Genomic DNA, 21,068 nt, shown 5'->3' with positions numbered 1-21,068 from the left:
AGATTGCACCCTTCCTTCGCGTCACGAAGAGGAAATGTCGAACTGAAAGTTCGTGCTATCAGCAGCAAGCGACGTGTTTGGTGGCTGTACTGTATCGAGCATTTCCCCACTTCATTGAAACTACATACTAGACGCCTGTTCTGCATAAAAAGCAAAACACCGCAGAGGCTGAACACTGGAAATATAGCTGAAATTTAAAAAAAAACATTTTTGTGTTTGTACTTCGTAGAGCCACCCGAGTCCCGTGGGCGTCAATACCACAGACCTGGCGGTTGGCGCTCGTCGGTCATCCTGCTATTGGGCAGGATGAAGTGAGTTTAATGCTGATCCCTTCGCCTCAGAGGCACGGACCCTGTCAACGCCTGAAAAAGTTACTCCTGCCACTGATGTTGTCTGACCTGCCGAGTTATAGAGATATAAAGTACAGCAAAGAAATGGCCCCTTCAGCGTATCGCATTCATGCCTGCCATCAAGAACCTTCCTATCAAGTACCTGTAAGAATCCCCATTACAAGCCCCTCCTGTGCAGCACATGGATTCAGTTTTAACAGGGTCCTTAATTAGAATTTGACCATAAATTGGAAAATATACAAAGTCGCTCGCATTACTCGTTATACCTCCACAGTATTGCAACGACTGGCTGAAAATACACCCAAGATTCAGATTAATTTATTTATCAAATGTCCATTGAAATGTACAGTAAAATGCATGGTTTGTGTTAACAACCAACACAGCCTAAAGAAGTGCACGGGCAGCCCACAAGTGTGGCCAAACTTTCCAGCGCCAACATAACTCAGCAGAACAACAACAGCAGCAAAGCAATCTCCTTTCCTCCCTCCTATCACAACAATTTCTAAAGGTGGAGAGAGGGAGAGGGGGAGAGAAAACTACTGCCGTTCCTATGAAGTGACATAGTATTTACAGTGAAATTTTGAACTTAATAGCATTCAACACATTTGTATGTCTAGGTGTTGGTGAATTGGATGTTATTAACCTGGGAGTAGCCTGTAACAGGACCTGATTCATAACCTTCTATGCCTTGGCAATTCAAGTGTAGGCTATACCTTTCTTAAATGTTGTGAGAGTCTACCTCCACCAACCTCTCAGATTCCAAACACTCCGCAAGAAAATATTCTTACTCTGAACCTCTCTCAACCTCTTGTCCTCAAGTTGATATGCCTGGAACAGTACAGTACAGCAACAAGCCCTTTGATCCACAAACATTGTGTCTAACTAATTAAACTAGCAATTAAATACCGAACTAAATTAATCCCTTCAGTCTTCACAATATACATATCCCTCTATTTTCTTCACATTCATATGTCTAACTAAAAAGCCTTTTAAATGGCTGTATTGTATTTACCCACCACCACTGGCAGCACTTTCCCAGCATCCATTGATCTCCCTTTAAAAACCTGCCTTGCAGATCTCATTTAAACTTACCCCTTCTCATCTTCAATGCATGGCCACTGGTGTGAGACATTTCAACCCTGTGGAAAAAGATACTGGTTGCCTACACGATCTATGTTACAGTCAGAATCAGAATCAGATTTAATATCACAGGCAAATATCGTGAAATTTGTTAACTCTTATGTCTTTTGTAATCCTATAAACAGCTATCAGATTTCTATCGTTTATTTAGTGATCTATTAGTTCTCTGAGAGCGTAGGAGAGAGGCAAAGAAAGTAGCTGGTTATAGATCAATTGCAGATAAGGGCAGAGAAACAGCAGATGCAGTTTAAGCCAGCTAAATATGAAGTGTTTCACCTTGGCAGCTTCAATATAAGGAGACAGTACACTGTTAAGTGCAAAACCCCTGTTGATGAGCAGATGGATCTTGGGGTCCAGGGTCATAGCTCCCTGAAAGTGGCTGCACAGGTTGGTAGGGTGGTTAAGAAAGCATATGGCAATACTTGCCTTCGTTAGTCATGGCACTAAGCCCAAAATTGAAGAAGTTATGTTGCAGCTTTATAAAACTCTAGACCAGAGTATTGTATACAGTTCTGGTTGCTCCATTATAGGAAGGATGATAAAGCTTTGGAGAGGGTGCAGAAGAGGTTTACCACGATGCTGCCTGGATTAGAGAGCATGCACTACAATAAGAGATTGGACAATCTTGGATTGTTTTCTCTGGAGCTGCGGAGACTGAGGGGAGATCTGATGGAAGTTTATAAGATTATGAGAGGCATAGTTAGAGTAGACAGTATCTTTCTGCCGGGGTTGAAATGTCTACTACTAGAGGGCATGCATTTAAGGTGAGAGGAGGTAAGCTCAAACGAGATGCGAAGGACATGTTTTTTTTGCACAGAGAATGGTGGGTACCTGGAATGTGCTGACTAGGGCGGCGGTAGCAGCAGATACATTAGGGACATTTAAGAGATGTTTAGGTAGGCACGTGGATGTGAGGGGAATGGAAGGTTTTTTTGAGGCCAGTTCATTGGCTATATTTAAGAGGGAGTTAGATATGGCCCTTGTGGCTACAGGGGTCAGGGGGTATGGAGGGAAGGCTGGGGCGGGGTTCTGAGTTGGATGATCAGCCATGATCATAATAAATGGCGGTGCAGGCTCGAAGGGCCGAATGGCCTACTCCTGCACCTATCTTCTATGTTTCTATGTTTCTGTATTGATATTGTGTAGGCAGAGGGGATTAGTTTCATTGGCCGTTTGATTACTAATTTAATTGGTTCATTACAACTGTGTGGGATGAAGGGACTGTTCCTGCACTGTGCTGTTCCATGTTCTATATTCTATCCCCTCTCAATCTCTGTCATTCCAGAGAAAACAACTCAAGGTTCTCCAACCTTTTCTTGCAGCTCGTTCCCTCTATTCCAATAGGCATCCTGGTAATCTTTCCCAAAACTCTACATTCTTCCATGAATGGGGCAACCAGAACTGCATGTAACACTGCAAGTGTGGCCTAACCAGAGTTTTATAAAGCTTCCTGAGTTATCGGGAAAAACATCCTGCTATTTATCCGGTCTCTCGAATTTCATATACCTCCCCTCCTTTGTCCCAAGGAAAATAAATCCAGAGTTTCTGGGTTTATTCGAGACTAAATTTGTAGACAGTATCTTTTCAATGCTTCGGAAAATTGAAGAGGAGAGAGCTGGGAAAGCTGACCACGCATATCAGGATATTGAATATAGGAGCTGGGCCATTATGTTGCACTTGTGGTATAGTTTTGGTTACCGTGTTATAGGAAAGACATCATTAAGCTGGAAAGAGTGCGGACAAGAGTTATGATAATATTGCAAGGACATGAGGGCCTGAGTTATAGGGAGAGTTTGGGCAGGCTAGGACTCCATTCACAAGATTGAGCGGAGATCATAGAGGTACATAAAATCATGAAGGGCATCGAGGGTGAATGTACACAGTCTTTTTCCCAGGGAAAGGGAACCCAAAACTGGAGGGCATAGGTTTAAGGTGTGAGGGGTAAGATTTAGAACATAAAACATTACAGCATTGCAAAGGCCCTTCAGCCCACAGGTCATGCCGACCTTTTAATCTACTCTAAAATCAATCTACATAGCTCTCCAATTTCTATAATCCAACTTTCTTAGATATCCCTAATGTACCTGCCTCTACCACCACCCCCGACAGGATGTTCCATGCAGCCATCACTCCCTGTGTAAAAAAAAATCACCTTTGACATCCCCCCACAATACTTTCCTCCAATCACTTTAAAATTATGCCTCCTCATATTAGCTATTTGCTTCGTATGTGCCTCGTAGTAGGCATCATGGTAGCATTGGGGTTAGCGTGACGCTATTACTACTTGGGGTGTTGGAGTTCAGAGTTCAATTCTGGCATCTTCTGTAAGCAAGTTTGTACTTTCTTACCCATGTGCACGTGGGTTTCCTCCTCCCACAGGCCAAAGACGTACCTGTTAGTAGGATAACTGGACATTGTAAATTGTCCTGTGATTAAGCTAGGGTTAAATCCCTGGGACGCTGGGCGACATGACTCAAAGGGTTGGAAGATCCTGTTCTGCACTTTATCTCTAAATAAAATTGAAAAAGAAAATTCAGCCCTGGGAAAAAAAATTCTTTGCCTACCCACTCAGTCTATGCCTGTTATACTCTTGCACAACTCTACCAAACCACCTCTCATCCTCCTTCGCTCCCAGAGGAAAAAAACCCTAGCTTGCTCAACCTATACCCAGAAGACATGCTCGCTAATCCAGTCAGCATTCTGGCAAATCTCCCCTGCACTCTCTCAAAATCCTTCCTACAGTATATAAGGCCCCCAGGGGGCAACTTCTTCATAGAGAGGGTGCTGTGTAAATAGAGTGAGTTGCCAGAGAAAGTAGTTGAGGCAGGTACAAACCCCCACCATGATAGAAACATAGAAAATAGGTGCAGGAGTAGGCCATTCGGCCCTTCGAGCCTGCACCACCATTTATTACGATCATGGCTGATCATCCAACTCAGAACCCCGCCCCAGCCTTCCCTCCATACCCCCTGACCCCCGTAGCCACAAGGGCCATATCTAACTCCCTCTTAAATATAGCCAATGAACTGGCCTCAACTGTTTCCTGTGGCAGAGAATTCCACAGATTCACCACTCTCTGTGTGAAGAAGTTTTTCCTAATCTCGGTCCTAAAAGGCTTCCCCTCTATCCTCAAACTGTGGCCCCTCATTCTGGACTTCTCCAACATCGGGAACAATCTTCCTGCATCTAGCCTGTCCAATCCCTTTAGGATCTTATACGTTTCAATCAGATCCCTCCTCAATCTTCTAAATTCCAACGAGTACAAGCCCAGTTCATCCAGTCTTTCTTCATATGAAAGTCCTGCCATCCCAGGAATCAATCTGGTGAACCTTCTTTGTACTCGCTCTATGGCAAGGATGTCTTTCCTCAGATTAGGGGACCAAAACTGCACACAATACTCCAGGTGTGGTCTCACCAAGGCCTTGTACAACTGCAGTAGTACCTCCCTGCTCCTGTACTCGAATCCTCTCGCTATAAATGCCAGCATACCATTCGCCTTTTTCACCGCCTGCTGTACCTGCATGCCCACTTTCAATGACTGGTGTATAATGACACCCAGGTCTCGTTGCACCTCCCCTTTTCCTAATCGGCCACCATTCAGATAATAATCTGTTTTCCTATTTTTGCCACCAAAGTGGATAACTTCACATTTATCCACATTAAATTGCATCTGCCATGAATTTGCCCACTCACCCAACCTATCCAAGTCACCCTGCATCCTCTTAGCATCCTCCTCGCAGCTAACACTGCCCCCCAGCTTCGTGTCATCCGCAAACTTGGAGATGCTGCATTTAATTCCCTCATCCAAGTCATTAATATATATTGTAAACAACTGGGGTCCCAGCACTGAGCCTTGTGGTACCCCACTAGTCACCGCCTGCCACTCTGAAAAGGTCCCGTTTATTCCCACTCTTTGCTTCCTGTCTGCTAACCAACTCTCCACCCACATCAATACCTTACCCCCAATACCATGTGCTTTAAGCTTGCACACTAATCTCCTGTGTGGGACCTAGTCAAAAGCCTTTTGAAAATCCAAATATACCACATCCACTGGTTCTCCCCTATCCACTCTACTAGTTACATCCTCAAAAAATTCTATGAGATTCGTCAGACATGATTTTCCTTTCACAAATCCATGCTGACTTTATCCGATCATTTCACCGCTTTCCAAATGTGCTGTTATCACATCCTTGATAACTGACTCCAGCAGTTTCCCCACCACCGACGTTAGGCTAACCAGTCTATAATTCCCCGGTTTCTCTCTCCCTCCTTTTTTAAAAAGTGGAGTTACATTAGCCACCCTCCAATCCTCAGGAACTAGTTCAGAATCTAACGAGTTTTGAAAAATTATCACTAATGCATCCACTATTTCTTGGGCTACTTCCTTAAGCACCCTGGGATGCAGACCATCCGGCCCTGGGGATTTATCTGCCTTCAATCCCTTCAATTTACCTAACACCACTTCCCTACTAACATGTATTTTGCTCAGTTCCTCCATCTCACTGGACCCTCTGTCCCCTACTATTTCTGGAAGATTATTTATGTCCTCCTTAGTGAAGACAGAACCAAAGTAATTATTCAATTGGTCTGCCATGTCCTTACTCCCCATAATCAATTCACCTGTTTCTGTCTGCAGGGGACCTACATTTGTCTTTACCAGTCTTTTCCTTTTTACATATCTATAAAAGCTTTTACAGTCCGTTTCCCTGCCAGTTTTCTCTCATAATCTTTTTTCCCCTTCCTAATTAAGCCCTTTGTCCTCCTCCGCTGAACTCTGAATTTCTCCCAGTCCTCAGGTGATCCACTTTCTCTGGCTAATTTGTATGCTTCTTCTTTGGAATTGATACTATCCCTAATTTCTCTTGTCAGCCACAGGTGCACTACCTTCCTTGATTTATTCTTTTGCCAAACTGGGATGAACAATTGTTGTAGTTCATCCATGCAACCTTTAAATGCTTGCCATTGCATATCCACCGTCAATCCTTTAAGTGTCATTTGCCAGTCTATCTTAGCTAATTCACGTCTCATACCTTCAAAGTTACCCCTCTTTAAGTTCAGAACCTTTGTTTCTGAATTAACTATGTCACTCTCCATCTTAATGAAGAATTCCACCATATTATGGTCACTCTTACCCAAGGGGCCTCTCACGACAAGATTGCTAATTAACCCTTCCTCATTGCTCAAAACCCAGTCCAGAATAGCCTGCTCTCTAGTTGGTTCCTCGACATGTTGGTTCAAAAAACCATCCCGCATACATTCCAAGAAATCCTCTTCCTCAGCACCTTTACCAATTTGGTTCACTCAATCTACATGTAGATTGAAGTCACCCATTATAACTGCTGTTCCCTTATTGCACACATTTCTAATTTCCTGTTCGGAGAATACCATCTCCGACCTCAGTACTACTGTTAGGTGGCCTGTACACAACTCCCACCAGCGTCTTCTGCCCCTTAGTGTTACGCAGCTCTACCCATATCGATTCCACATCTTCCCGGCTTATGTCCTTCCTTTCTATTGCGTTAATCTCTTCTTTAACCAGCAACGCCACCCCACCTCCCCTTCCTTCATGTCTATCCCTCCTGAATATTGAATATCCCTGAACGTTGAGCTCCCATCCCTGGTCACCCTGGAGCCATGTCTTTGTGATCCCAACTATATCATAATCATTAATAACAATCTACACTTTCAATTCATCCACCTTATTACGAATGCTCCTTGCATTGACACACAAAGCCTTCAGGCGCTCTTTTACAACTCTCTTAGCCCTTATACAATTATGCTGAAAAGTGGCCCTTTTTAATGCTTGTCCTGGATTTGTCGGCCTGCCACTCTTACTTTCCTCCATAGTACTTTTTGTTTCTACCCTCACTTTACACCCCTCTGTCTCTCTGCACTGGTTCCCATCCCCCTGTAGTGAACTAACCTCCTCACGCCTAGCCTCTTTAATTTGATTCCCACCCCCCAACCATTCTAGTTTAAAGTCACCTCAGTAGCCCCCGCTAATCTCCCTGCCAGGATATTGGTCCCCCTAGGATTCAAGTGCAACCTGTCCTTTTTGTACAGGTCACGCCTGCGCCAAAAGAGGTCCCAATGATCCAAAAACTTGAATCCCTGCCCCCTGCTCCAATCCCTCAGCCACGCATTTATCCTCCACCTCATCGCATTCCTACTCTCACTGTCGCGTGGCACAGGCAGTAATCCCGAGATTACTACCTTTGCGGTCCTTTTTCTCAATTCCCTTCCTAGCTCCCTATATTCTCCTTTCAGGACCTCATCCCTTTTCCTACCTATGTCATTGGTACCTATATGTACCACGACCTCTGGCTCCTCACCCTCACCCTCCCAAAGATGAAGTGCTTTGGGAGGTTGATCATGGAAAGCATCAACTGCTGCCTGAGGAGTTACTTGGATCCGCACCAGTTTGCCTACTGTCACAACAGGTCAACAGCAGGTGCCACTTCACTGACTCTTCACTCAACCCTGGAACATCTGGACGGTGAAGATACATACAGTGCAACAGGATGCTCTTCCTTGACTACAGCTTGGCATTCAATGCTATCAGCCCCTCAAAGCTTATCAATAAGTTTCAAATCCTAGGTCTCAATGCCTCCTTGTGCAACTGGATCCTTGATTTTCTCACTTGAGAGAAATACTTGTGTTCCAAGAGTGTTCGTGTTCTGGGTCTGGTTGTTTCAGTTATTTTAGTTATTTTATTTTGTTATTACTGGAGACAGTTACTTCAGCTGTTTCAGGCAACAGTCTGCAATCTCTCTACAAATTTGCTCCTCAAAATCCCACTGATTACTTGGAGGTCTATAATATAATCCATTAAAATGGTCATTCCTTTCTTATTCCTCAGTCCCACCCATATACTCTCAGTAAATGAGCTCTCCTGCCTGCTGTGTTTGAGTACTGCTGTTACATGTCCCCCAACTAGTCATGCCATCCCAACTCTTTTAATCCCACTATCAGCTCCAGTACTCTGGTTCCCATCCCCCTGCAATTTTAGTTTAACCCCCTTTCATACAGCACTAGCAAATCTTCTCAAAACGATATTAGTTCCCCTCTGCTACAGGTGCAAACCCACCCGTCTGTACAAGTCCCACCTTCCCTAGAAGGTCTTCTTCCTGTACCCTTAGCCATGTGTTAAACTGTACGATCTTCCTATTTCTGGCTTCACTAGCACATGGCACAGGTAGCAATCCTGAAATCACAACCTTGGAGGTCCTGTCCTTGAACATAGCGCCTAGCTCCCTGACATCACTTTGCAGGACCTCATCACCCTTCCTACCCATGTCATTGGTACCGACATGGACCACGACCTCTGGCTGCTCACCCTCACACTTAAGAATCTTGTGGACGCTATTGAAGATGTCCCTGATCCTGGTACAGGGAGGCAACATACCACCTGGGAATCTTGTTCTCATCCACAGAACTTCTCGTGGGTTCCCCTAACCAGTGAATCCTTCTTCACCACAGCTCACCTCTTCTCCTCTCTTCCCTTCGGAGTCACAGCGGCAGACTCAGTGCCAGGTTAAGAAAAGTTATGGAACAAGTACTGGCGAATGGCTGGACAAGCATTTCAGTTGGCATGGAACAGCTGGGCTGAAGGGGCTGTTTTCATGCTGTTTGACTTTACCCTCTCCTCCATCAGTCACTGGAGTTGCTGCAATGTTCATCAACGTGGTAGAGAACCCAGAACATAAGAGCTGCAAGAAGAAATCTCAACCTTGCAAATCTAGGAGGTGGCTGGCAGGTACAGTAAACACTTACTGTATGTGTTTCTCTCTAATAATTTATGCATTTTATTAATGGAGAAAGATAGGCTAAGAATGGATGTCCATTACTTCGGGCCGAGTTGGTTTCCATTGCTTTGTCAAATTGCTTCAGAGGAAGCTAAAATGGTCAGATCCACAAAAACTGGACCCAAGTCTGATCAACCTACATAGTTAAAATACATTTTGCAGGTTTCCCCTGTAATAATGTGGATTTAATCATGGTGCTTTTGTTTCCCCACACTTCCCAAAGACATGTAAGTAGGTTAATCACCTAATGTGGATGGGCACAGGAAAATCCATGGGACGTTGACAGGCATGTGAGAGAGATTAGTTTATTAAGAGGGGAATGGGTTGTATGGTGTGCTCCGAGGGCTGGCACTGTCTTGATGGGCCAAATAGCATCCATTGTTGAAATGAAAAATAAAGGAAATATGAAATGTGGTGTGTTGTCTTTTGATACTTTTACCTCAGCGTGGTGGGACATTCTAAAACGTAAGAAAATAGGATAGCAGCAATAGGCCAATTGGTTTCTTGAGCCTGCTCTGGCAGTTAATAGGACTGTGGCTGATCCAATCTTAGTCACAACACCACTTCCCCATCCCTCTCTCTCTCTCTCTCTCCATCCCTGAACTCCTTACTTTAAAATTCTGCTTTTTACTTTTTAAGTTCCAAGACCTCTGTGTAATTTGCTGATCTAAATGGAAATGTCCAGAGCCATTTGGATACAAGATACAACAAATTCTGATAAATTCTGCATCTTCAGCAGTGCCTCAGCCTCATCTTTCATCTTTTATGATGCAGTCTGTATAACGATTCCTGCTTCTCCCTTCCTGTAGGTCTGCAAACTACTTGCCCATTTAGTCAGCCTATTCATATTCCTTTGCAGGCTCTTTATGGTTCCCTCACAACTATCCCATCTATCATCAGCAAATTTGGCCATTGTACACTTGGTCCCTTCAACTTAGTCATTAACTTCCATTGTAAATTGCCAGGGTCCCACCACTGATCCCAGTGGCACTCGGTGAGTTACCTACAGCCAGCATGAATTGACCCACTTACCCTGACTCTGTTTCTGTTAGTCAGACAATGTGCGTTCCATTGCATTACTCCCAACACAGTACAATCTTAACTTGTGCAGTATAACCATATGGTTAATAGCTAAACCTCTGAGTAAAGGTGTCACCTTTATAACCTGAGAATTCAAGTCAACTTTACATTATACCTCTAGCCTGTGCAAAGGAATAGAACCAGATTATCACTGACAAATGTCATGAAATTTGTTGTTTTATGTCAGCAGTAGAGAGCAATTCATAAAATATACAAATACATTACAGTAAGATATATAAATCAGTGTGTCTTCAGGATCCTGTGTTTCCTCCCTGATGGTAGTAATGGGAAGACGTTGTGCCCAGAGTGGTGGGGTTCTTTAATTAGGATGTCGCCTTTTTGAGCCATCACCTTTTGAAAATGTACTCAATGGTTGGGAGGCTAACGTCTGTGTTGGAGCAGGCTAAGTTTACAACTCTCTGCAGTTTTTTTTTTGATTGTGTGCTTTAGCCCTTCAGAATGCTCTCCATGGTACTTCAGAAATTTGTTAGAGTCTTTAGTGACATACCAAACCTCCACAAACTCCTAACAATAAGGCTGGTGTGCCTTCTTCATAATTGCATCAACGTGCTGGGCCCAGGATAGATCGTCAGTGATGTTACATGACATGGCTCCAGGGTGACCAGGGATGGGAGCTCAACGTTCAGGGATATTCAATATTCAGGAGGGATAGACATGAAGGAAGGGGAGGTGGGGTGGCGTTGCTGGTTAAAGAAGAGATTAACGCAATAGAAAGGAAGGACATAAGCCGGGAAGATGTGGAATCGATATGGGTAGAGCTGCGTAACACTAAGGGGCAGAAGACGCTGGTGGGAGTTGTGTACAGGCCACCTAACAGTAGTAGTGAGGTCGGAGATGGTATTAAACAGGAAATTAGAAATGTGTGCAATAAAGGAACAGCAGTTATAATGGGTGACTTCAATCTACATGTAGATTGAGTGAACCAAATTGGTAAAGGTGCTGAGGAAGAGGATTTCTTGGAATGTATGTGGGATGGTTTTTTGAACCAACATGTCGAGGAACCAACTAGAGAGCAGGCTATTCTGGACTGGGTTTTGAGCAATGAGGAAGGGTTAATTAGCAATCTTGTCGCGAGAGGCTCCTTGGGTAAGAGTGACCATAATATGGTGGAATTCTTCATTAAGATGGAGAGTGACATAGTTAATTCAGAAACAAAGGTTCTGAACTTAAAGAGGGGTAACTTTGAAGGTATGAGACGTGAATTAGCTAAGATAGACTGGCAAACGACACTTAAAGGATTGACGGTGGATATGCAATGGCAAGCATTTAAAGGTTGCATGGATGAACTGCAACAAATGTTCATCCCGGTTTGGCAAAAGAATAAATCAAGGAAGGTAGTGCACCCGTGGCTGACAAGAGAAATTAGGGATAGTATCAATTCCAAAGAAGCAGCATACAAATTAGCCAGAGAAAGTGGCTCACCTGAGGACTAGGAGAAATTCAGAGTTCAGCAGAGGAGGACAAAGGGCTTAATTAGGAAGGGGAAAAAAGATTATGAGAGAAAACTGGCAGGCAACATAAAAACGGACTGTAAAAGCTTTTATAGGTATGTAAAAAGGAAAAGACTGGTAAAGACAAATGTAGGTCCCCTGCAGGCAGAAACAGGTGAATTGATTATGGGGAGCAAGGACATGGCAGACCAATTGAATAATTACTTTGGTTCTGTCTTCACTAAGGAGGACATAAATAATCTTCCAGAAATAGTAGGGGACAGAGGGTCCAGTGAGATGGAGGAACTGAGCAAAATACATGTTAGTAGGGAAGTGGTGTTAGGTAAATTGCAGGGATTGAAGGCAGATAAATCCCCAGGGCCGGATGGTCTGCATCCCAGGGTGCTTAAGGAAGTAGCCCAAGAAATAGTGGATGCATTAGTGATAATTTTTCAAAACTCGTTAGATTCTGGACTAGTTCCTGAGGATTGGAGGGTGGCTAATGTAACTCCACTTTTTAAAAAAGGAGGGAGAGAGAAACTGGGGAATTATAGACCGGTTAGCCTAACGTCGGTGGTGGGGAAACTGCTGGAGTCAGTTATCAAGGATGTGATAACAGCACATTTGGAAAGTGGTGAAATGATCGGACAAAGTCAGCATGGATTTGTGAAAGGAAAATCATGTCTGACGAATCTCATAGAATTTTTTGAGGATGTAACTAGTAGAGTGGATAGGGGAGAACCAGTGGATGTGGTATACTTGGATTTTCAAAAGGCTTTTGACAAGGTCCCACACAGGAGATTAGTGTGCAAACTTAAAGCACACGGTATTGGGGGTAAGGTATTGGTGTGGGTGGAGAGTTGGTTAGCAGACAGGAAGCAAAGAGTGGGAATAAACGGGACCTTTTCAGAATGGCAGGCGGTGACTAGTGGGGTACCGCAAGGCTCAGTGCTGGGACCCCAGTTGTTTACAATATATATTAATGACTTGGATGAGGGAATTAAATGCAGCATCTCCAAGTTTGCGGATGACACGAAGCTGGGTGGCAGTGTTAGCTGTGAGGAGGATGCTAAGAGGATGCAGGGTGACTTGGATAGGTTGGGTGAGTGGGCAAATTCATGGCAGATGCAATTTAATGTGGATAAATGTGAAGTTATCCACTTTGGTGGTAAAAATAGGAAAACAGATTATTATCTGAATGGTGGCCGATTAGGAAAAGGGGAGGTGCAACGTGACCTGGGTGTCATTATACACCAGTCATTGAAAGTGGGCATGCAGGTACAGCAGGCGGTGAAAAAGGCGAATGGTATGCTGGCATTTATAGCGAGAGGATTTGAGTACAGGAGCAGGGAGGTACTACTGCAGTTGTACAAGGCCTTGGTGAGACCACACCTGGAGTATTGTGTGCAGTCTTGGTCCCCTAATCTGAGGAAAGACATCCTTGCCATAGAGGGAGTACAGAGAAGGTTCACCAGATTGATTCCTGGGATGGCAGGACTTTCATATGAAGAAAGACTGGATGAACTGGGCTTGTACTCGTTGGAATTTAGAAGATTGAGGGGGGATCTGATTGAAACGTATAAGATCCTAAGGGGATTGGACAGGCTAGATGCAGGAAGATTGTTCCCGATGTTGGAAAAGTCCAGAACGAGGGGTCACAGTTTGAGAATAGAGGGGAAGCCTTTTAGGACCGAGATTAGGAAAAACTTCTTCACACAGAGAGTGGTGAATCTGTGGAATTCTCTGCCACAGGAAACAGTTGAGGCCAGTTCATTGGCTATATTTAAGAGGGAGTTAGATATGGCCCTTGTGGCTAGGGGGGTCAGAGGGTATGGAGGGAAGGCTGGGGCGGTGTTCTGAGTTGGATGATCAGCCATGATCATAATAAATGGCGGTGCAGGCTCGAAGGGCCGAATGGCCTACTCCTGCACCTATTTTCTATGTTTCTATGTTTCTATGTTATCACCCCGGAACTGGAAGCTGCTCACCCTGTCCACTGCTGATCCCTTGATTTGGACTGGAGTGCATTCCTTTAACTTCCCCTTCCTGAATTCCACAGTCAATTCCTTAATCATGCTGGGATTGAGTGCAAGGTTGTTGTTATGGCACTACTCAACCAGCCAATCTATCTCACTCCTCTGAGAAGAGGAACTAGACAGCTGCAGCTTATCATTACGGCTGCTCACCCTCTGTGGGGGCCCCAGGTTGCTCAGACCAAGGATGGAAAAGGGACAAGGGATCAGACCTTCCATTTTGGACTTCATTTGCAAAATGAGTTGAGGTAAATTTGAGCAAATCTCATCAGAATTTTCCGCATGCACTTCTTAAATTTTTACAATCCCTTGCATTTTCATTGATAGTCTCTATTCTTGCAACTTGGATTTCCCAAGCACTAACCAAATGAGACCTTGCAATGTTGGCTCCAAATTTATATAACTTTGCTTTTCCATAAAATTAAGTGAGATTCTTACTTAAGTGGTTGTCTCAACACACCACCCATTACCACCAAACATCTACAACAGATTCTGATAGGATAATATATTCTATTTATATTTGGCTGGATATCTTGCCACCTCAATCGAACAAAATAAGGACCTTCTTTCTATCACAAAGTTATAGTATAAAGGCATCATGTCTGACTTCTTGCTTATTTCATATGATGTACATTACATTGCTCCTGAACTTATTGCACCTTCATACCAGCTATATACATAAGAAAAATTCAGAATGCAAACTTTTCAAATGGTTCTTTTTATTGATTAATTGTGTTAAAATGTGCTTATTACTTGATCAAATCCTTTATAGGTTAGGGATAGTTTGATTATAATGGATCCAAAATTAATTCTAGATCAATTTCAATGTTAAAATTAGAAAAGATAATCACATTCAATAATAGGGCATATATAATGAAGAATACTTCTCCAGAATTTATGCAAATTATTATGGAAGTACATTGAATTTCAGCGAGGTTACACAATGCAAAGCTGAGAAAAGCTATGAACCAACGTTACAGAATAGCCCCTGTAAATAAAAAAAAAATTGCCAGTGAAGCTCAGAGCATCAACTTCAAAGTCCACCTGGAGACAAGAGACTGCTGATGCTAGAATCTGGAGCTAAATACAAACTGCAGGAGGAATGCAGTGGATCAGCCAGCATTGATGGAGGGAAATGGACAGTCAACGTTTGGGTTGATTTGAGGTGGGGAGGGGGGAGGATGGAGCAAGAGCTGGCGAAGGATAGATGGATCCAGGTGAGGATAGCTCATTGGCAGGTGGAGCCAGTGTGGGGGGAGTGACAGAGTCTGGGAGGCAATAGGTGGTGGCAACAAAGGGCTACGGATTATGGAATCTGATAAGAAAGGAAGGTGAAGAGTGGAACCAAGATTTGGGAAGGATGGTGGGCGGATAGGAATACCAGGGAGTTGGGGGAGGGAGCGAACAAGGGACAAACTGAAGTGCTATGGGTGAAGGGCAGATAGAGTGGGTGGGGTGGGGGGGTTGGGGAGTTGGGTTGGGATGAAGTATGTATGTGAGAGAACCTGGGTAGATAAGAAGGGAGGCGAGCAGTTTACCTCAAACTGGAGAATCCAATGTTCATGCCATTGGGTTGTATACTACCTAAGCAGAATGTAAGACGCTGTTCCTTCAGCTTCCATGCCATTTTAATCTTCCTTCCCAACCCGTTTCTACAAAGCCTGTCTCCCCTTGGCTTTGTCCATTGTCAAATGCAAACAGCACATATCCAGCAGCTTCTGTGTTCATTTCAAATTTATGGCAAATTTGTGCTTTTTTTTTTGTCTTGGATAAAGGACTTCACATAATGATGCACTTCTTGCCAGGATACTCTGGGGCATACACTTTGTTTTCAGTGCCATACACAAAGTAGCTGTGCTCTTTCTTTTTCCACTGGTAGTGGACTTCGGTGACTGGGATGAGTTCAACTGTATGCCGCTACCAAAGAAGGGAGAAAAAAGCATCGTGGTCAGAGAGGAATTGAAACATGCATGCAATGGGTACAGAATTGGATTGTTATTTTAGGAGTGATTGGTTAAATTAGACAGAAGTCAGACTCAAACAATTAAAAACCATATAACCATATAACAATTACAGCACGGAAACAGGCCATCTCGGCCCTTCTAGTCTGTGCCGAACTCTTACTCTCACCTAGTCCCACCGACCTGCACTTAGCCCATAACCCTCCATTCCTTTCCTGTTCATATAGCTATCCAATTTAACTTTAAATGACAACATCGAACCTGCCTCAACCACTTCTGCTGGAAGCTCGTTCCACACAGCTACCACTCTCTGAGTAAAGAAGTTCCTCCTCATGTTACCCCTAAACTTTTGCCCTTTAACTCTCAACTCATGTCCTTTTGTTTGAATCTCCCCCACTCTCAATGGAAAAAGCCTATCCACATCAACTCAATCTATCTCCCTCATAATTTTAAATACCCCTATCAAATTCGCCCATCAACCTTCTACGCTCCAAAGAATAAAGACCCAACTTGTTCAACCTTTCTCTGTAACTTAGGAGATGAAACCCAGGTAACATTCTAGTAAATCTTCTTTGTAGACAACAACTAAAACAACAACTAAATCACCAAAGAGAAACTCTGGAAGCCCAAACAATGGTCCTATAAGAACTGAAAATGTAGAAACCACTCCATGTCCTCTTGACCTAGTGGACATGGAGCAGCAGCAAACCAAGAAAAAGTATGTGGCACCATTATAACATCCAGATGCCCCAAAGTGCTGTATGGATTACCATTATACAGCATGAAAGCAGGATTTTTGGCCAATTTGTCCATCGACCAAGATACCTGTCTAAACTAATCCCATTTGCCTGCAGTTGGCCCATATCTCTCTACACCTTTCCCATTATTGTTCCTTTTCAAATCTAACTAATGAAGTGCATTCAAGGTAAGTAAGGAGTAATGTCCACTCGCACACAGCGGTACAATTACGTTTCACTATTTTTGTTACCTTATTAAGCCAAATGCTCTTCTTCAATGTAGTTGTCTTTGAAATAACAGATAAGGCCCCAGTTTAGTGTCTCATCTGAAAGATGGTGCACCCAGCATTTCAATGGTTCCTCAAATGTCCATCAGGGTTTCTGGCATGCGATTTGGACCCACAAAAATCTGACACATAAGCAAAAGAGCTGCCCGCTGAACCCTAGCCAACACCAAAAAAAGGTATACCATATAATGGGTCTAAGCCTTGTTTGGTAATTGCAGATAGAACAGCAGAAGGAGTTTCAAGCTAGCATCCTTCAGCTAATGAGATGGAGTGTGGGGAGGCAGAGCAGAGATCGAATAAAAAACTGTGATTCTCCACTGTTGCCTGTTATATGGGAAATAAGATACTGTGGAAGTCTTTGAGACATTTTGTTTTGTTAAATAAATATAACATATGAACTCAAAGTGCAAATTCTTGATAGGCCATTGAGCTAATAATTAAGCCTTTGGCAATATTGTATGCTTAGTGTTAGAAGATTGACATTTGTGGAATTATTCCTGAGCACGAGTCAGTGACTTCAGAAGGAGTGAAAGGAAAATCACTAGAAGGAAATAAGCCCCCTTGTGGTGAGATACTGTAGTTCCAGATCACACGAGGAGCAAATATTCACGAAGAAGATCCTGATGGCAGGGAATATTGAACCATGCTATTAACACAGATTTAAGGCATAATCTGAGTGTGCTTTAAACAATTGTTTTTTATCTTGTGCTGGTTTTGTGGCAACGGCCCAATGGTCTCAATTTCACCACATCCTACTCCCAAAGAGTGGGAGAAGGTAGTGGGGATGGGGATGGTTATAGCATTGGGATTGAGTATCTTAATCCCACTTACTGACACCATTATAGTTATGAACCAGATGAACCTGTGCAGAAGGAGGGTTTAGGGGATGGGGGTCAATGTAACATGCAAAGCTGTTGGTTGGATGCCTTCGATAGTGCATTTTTAATCTAAGCAGACAAAAACAGATAGCATCGTTCTATTGGTAGGAGGAACATTGACTGGTCAGAAGAGGCAGGTGGCTGGGCTGTCAGCTGTACGGATTCATTTAACTCAAGCTGTGGTATTCAGGGCATCAAATTCTCCCACACTCCTCAAGTTTGCATTGTTCTTTGTTCAACAGATCAACTTCAGAAACCACTGATGCCTCGGCTGTATGTTTATAAAAATTATAAACTTTGCAATCTCATTTTATGTTTTCCTTATTTTTATTTAGAAATACAGCACACTAACAGGCCAAAAGGCCCACTAGCCTACACCACCCAATTACCCCCATTAACCTACTAAACTGTATGTCTTTGGAATGTGGGAGGAAACCAGAGCAACCGGAGGAATCTCACACGCGGAGAACATACAAACTCTTGCTACAGTATTCATCTGCGAGGGCGTTGGCAATATGCCAGTAATTGTAGAGAAAAATAAGGTTGTTTTAAGTGACTTAGAGATCTTAGAACACAAGGTCCTGCTTCAGCTGAAAAGCTGCAAGGTAATAAATCTCCAGGGCCAGACAACATATATTCAAGGGTATATAAAGAGGTCTGTGATTATATACACAAACCCCTAACATGCATTTTTCAGAAGTCAGTGAAGACTGGTGAAATCCCTAAGGACTGGAAATGGGCTAACATTGTCCCAGTATATAAGAAGGGTGACCACACTGACCCAGGTAACTATAGACATGTAGAGCTTAACGTGTATGGAATGATGGAAACATTAATAAAGTATGAGCTGGAAAATCAGCTGATAAGAACAGGCATGTTAACAGAAAGCCAGCATGGGTTCAGAAAGGGGAAATCATGTTTTACTAATATGCTGGAGTTCTATGAAGAGGCATCTAAAATTTATCATAACAATAATGGTTGATATTATTTACTTGGACTTTCAGAAGGCTTTTGACAAGGTACCCCACAAGAGGTTAATTATCAAATTACAGGAGGTAGGGATTCAGGGTAAAGTGTGTGAATGGGTGCAGATTTGGAAACAGTTGGAATGGGTGCTGTGGAATGGAGACACCTCTTTTTCACTTATTAGGGAGAGAGAGAGCCTGTGATGTGTTGAATTACCAACTAAAGAGTAGTCTTTGGGATACTGCAAGTCTGTGTCTTTATTCATGCTTTGCTGTATGCTGAGGTGCTCGGTGAGGGGGGGGGGCGCCGATGCTTTTTTTGCTGGTGGGGGAGGGGGATAGTTGCTTTGCTGCTGCTTGTGCGTGGAAGTGGGGGGACCTGGGGGGAGGCTTCGGGGTTCTAACATTTGGCTGTCATTTGTTCTTTGGGGCACTCATCTGCTTTTGTGGAGGTTTGCGAAGAAAAAGAATTTCAGATGTATATTGTGTACATTTCCTTGACATTAAATGTACCTTTGAAACCCTTGAGAGTTGGCTCAAAAACAGAAAACAATGAGTTATGGTGAGAGAATCATTTTCACACCTAGAAGATGTTAAAAGTGGAGTTTTGCAAGGATTAATTTTGGGGCTGCTGCTGTTTAAAATATACATTGATGATTTTAGATAAACACTTAATAAACTAGTAAAGTTTGCCAATGACATAAAATTAGGGGAATGGGCTGATAATATTCAGACAGTAGAATCAATACAATTCGATCTAAACAAAATCCAGATGTGGGCAGATAAATGGCAGATGAAATTTAATGTAAGTAAATCTGAAGTATTACCTATAGGAAGTAGAAATATAAATATAGAAACATAGAAAATAGGTGCAGGAGTAGGCTATTCAGCCCTTTGAGCTTGCACTGCCATTTAGTATGATCACGGCTGATCATCCACCTCAGAACCCTGTACCTGCCTTCTCTCCATACCCCCGATCCCTTTAGCCACAAGGGCCTTATCTAACTCCCTCTTAAATATAGCCAATGAATTGGCCTCAGATGTTTCCTGTGGCAGAGAATTCCACAGATTCACCACTCTCTGTGTGAAGAAGATATTCCCCATCTCGGTCCTAAAAGGCTTCCCCTTTATCCTCAAACTGTGACCCCTCATTCTGGACTTCCCCAACATCAGGAACAATCTTCCTGCATCTAGCCTGTCCAATCCATTTAGGATTTTATACATTTCAATAAGATCCCCCTTCAATCTTCTAAATTCCAGCGAGTATAAGCCTAGTCGATCCAGTCTTTCATCATATGAAAGTCCTGCCATCCCAGGAATCAATCTGGTGAACCTTCTCTGTACTCCCTCTATGGCAAGGATGTCTTTCCTCAGATTAGGGGACCAAAACTGCACACAATACTCCAGGTGTGGTCTCACCAAGGCCTTGTACAACTGCAGTAGTACCTCCCTGCTCCTGTACTCGAATCCTCTTGCTATGAATGCCAGCATACCATTCGCCTTTTTCACCGCCTGCTGTACCTGCATGCCCACTTTCAATGACTGGTGTATAATGACACCCAGGTCTCGTTGCACCTCCCCTTTTCCTAATCGGCCACCGTTCAGATAATAATCTGTTTCCTGTTTTTGCCACCAAAGTGGATAACCTCACATTTATCCACATTAAATTTCATCTGCCATGAATTTTCCCACTCACCTAACCTATCCAAGTCACTCTGCATCCTCTTAGCATCCTCCTCACAGCTAACACTGCCACCCAGCTTCGTGTCATCCGCAAACTTGGAGATGCTGCATTTAATTCCCTCATCTAAGTCATTAATATATATGTATATAAATATACAATGGGAGGTCTTAAGTTAGAAAGTGTATGAGAAGGACTTGGGTAGACTCATCACTATCAACATCTAGACAATGCATGTAAGTGATTAGGAAAGCTAACAGAATATTGGGCTATATAATGCGCTCAGTGGAGTTCAACTCGAGAGCCATTCTCCAATGCATTTGTGAGGCCACACCTTGAGTACTGTGCACAATTTTGGTCCCCATATTTTGTGAGGGATGTGAAGACATTGGAGAGAGTTCAGAGAAGGGCAAGTGACTCAGTTCAGGTCTGTCAGGTATGAGCTATGAAGAAAGATAGAAGGAATGAAATCTTTTTAGCCTCAGTAGACGTAGAATGATAGGAGACATAATAGAAGAGTTCAGCACCACTAAGGGTATAGGTAAGGTGAATGCCAGCTGCTACTTCAAAACTAATCCTTCAACAAGGACACAGGACCAGAGGTGGAGACTGGTTAAAGGGAGACTTCAAACTAACATCAGGAAGCATTTCTTTACACAGTGAGTTGTGAATACATAGAACAAACCACCTAGTTGTGTAG

General features: G+C 43.3%; 1 protein-coding gene across 1 annotated transcript in view; it reads right to left on the bottom strand.

Annotated features, from left to right (window-relative positions):
• Positions 1-14,607: 14,607 nt before the first annotated feature.
• The window catches only part of LOC140211142 (protein SSUH2 homolog), a 64,635-nt gene continuing 58,174 nt past the window's right edge, over positions 14,608-21,068 (bottom strand). Inside the window, exon 12 of the mRNA XM_072280655.1 lies at positions 14,608-15,776. Within this exon, the coding sequence (XP_072136756.1) occupies positions 15,639-15,776 (138 nt within the window). The 3' untranslated portion in view covers positions 14,608-15,638. The remainder of the gene's footprint in view (positions 15,777-21,068) is intronic.

Source organism: Mobula birostris, chromosome 16, assembly GCF_030028105.1.
Source record: "Mobula birostris isolate sMobBir1 chromosome 16, sMobBir1.hap1, whole genome shotgun sequence".
Taxonomy (NCBI): domain Eukaryota; kingdom Metazoa; phylum Chordata; class Chondrichthyes; order Myliobatiformes; family Myliobatidae; genus Mobula; species Mobula birostris.
Note: the sequence above shows the minus strand (reverse complement) of the source record. Positions and strands in the feature narration are given on the sequence as shown.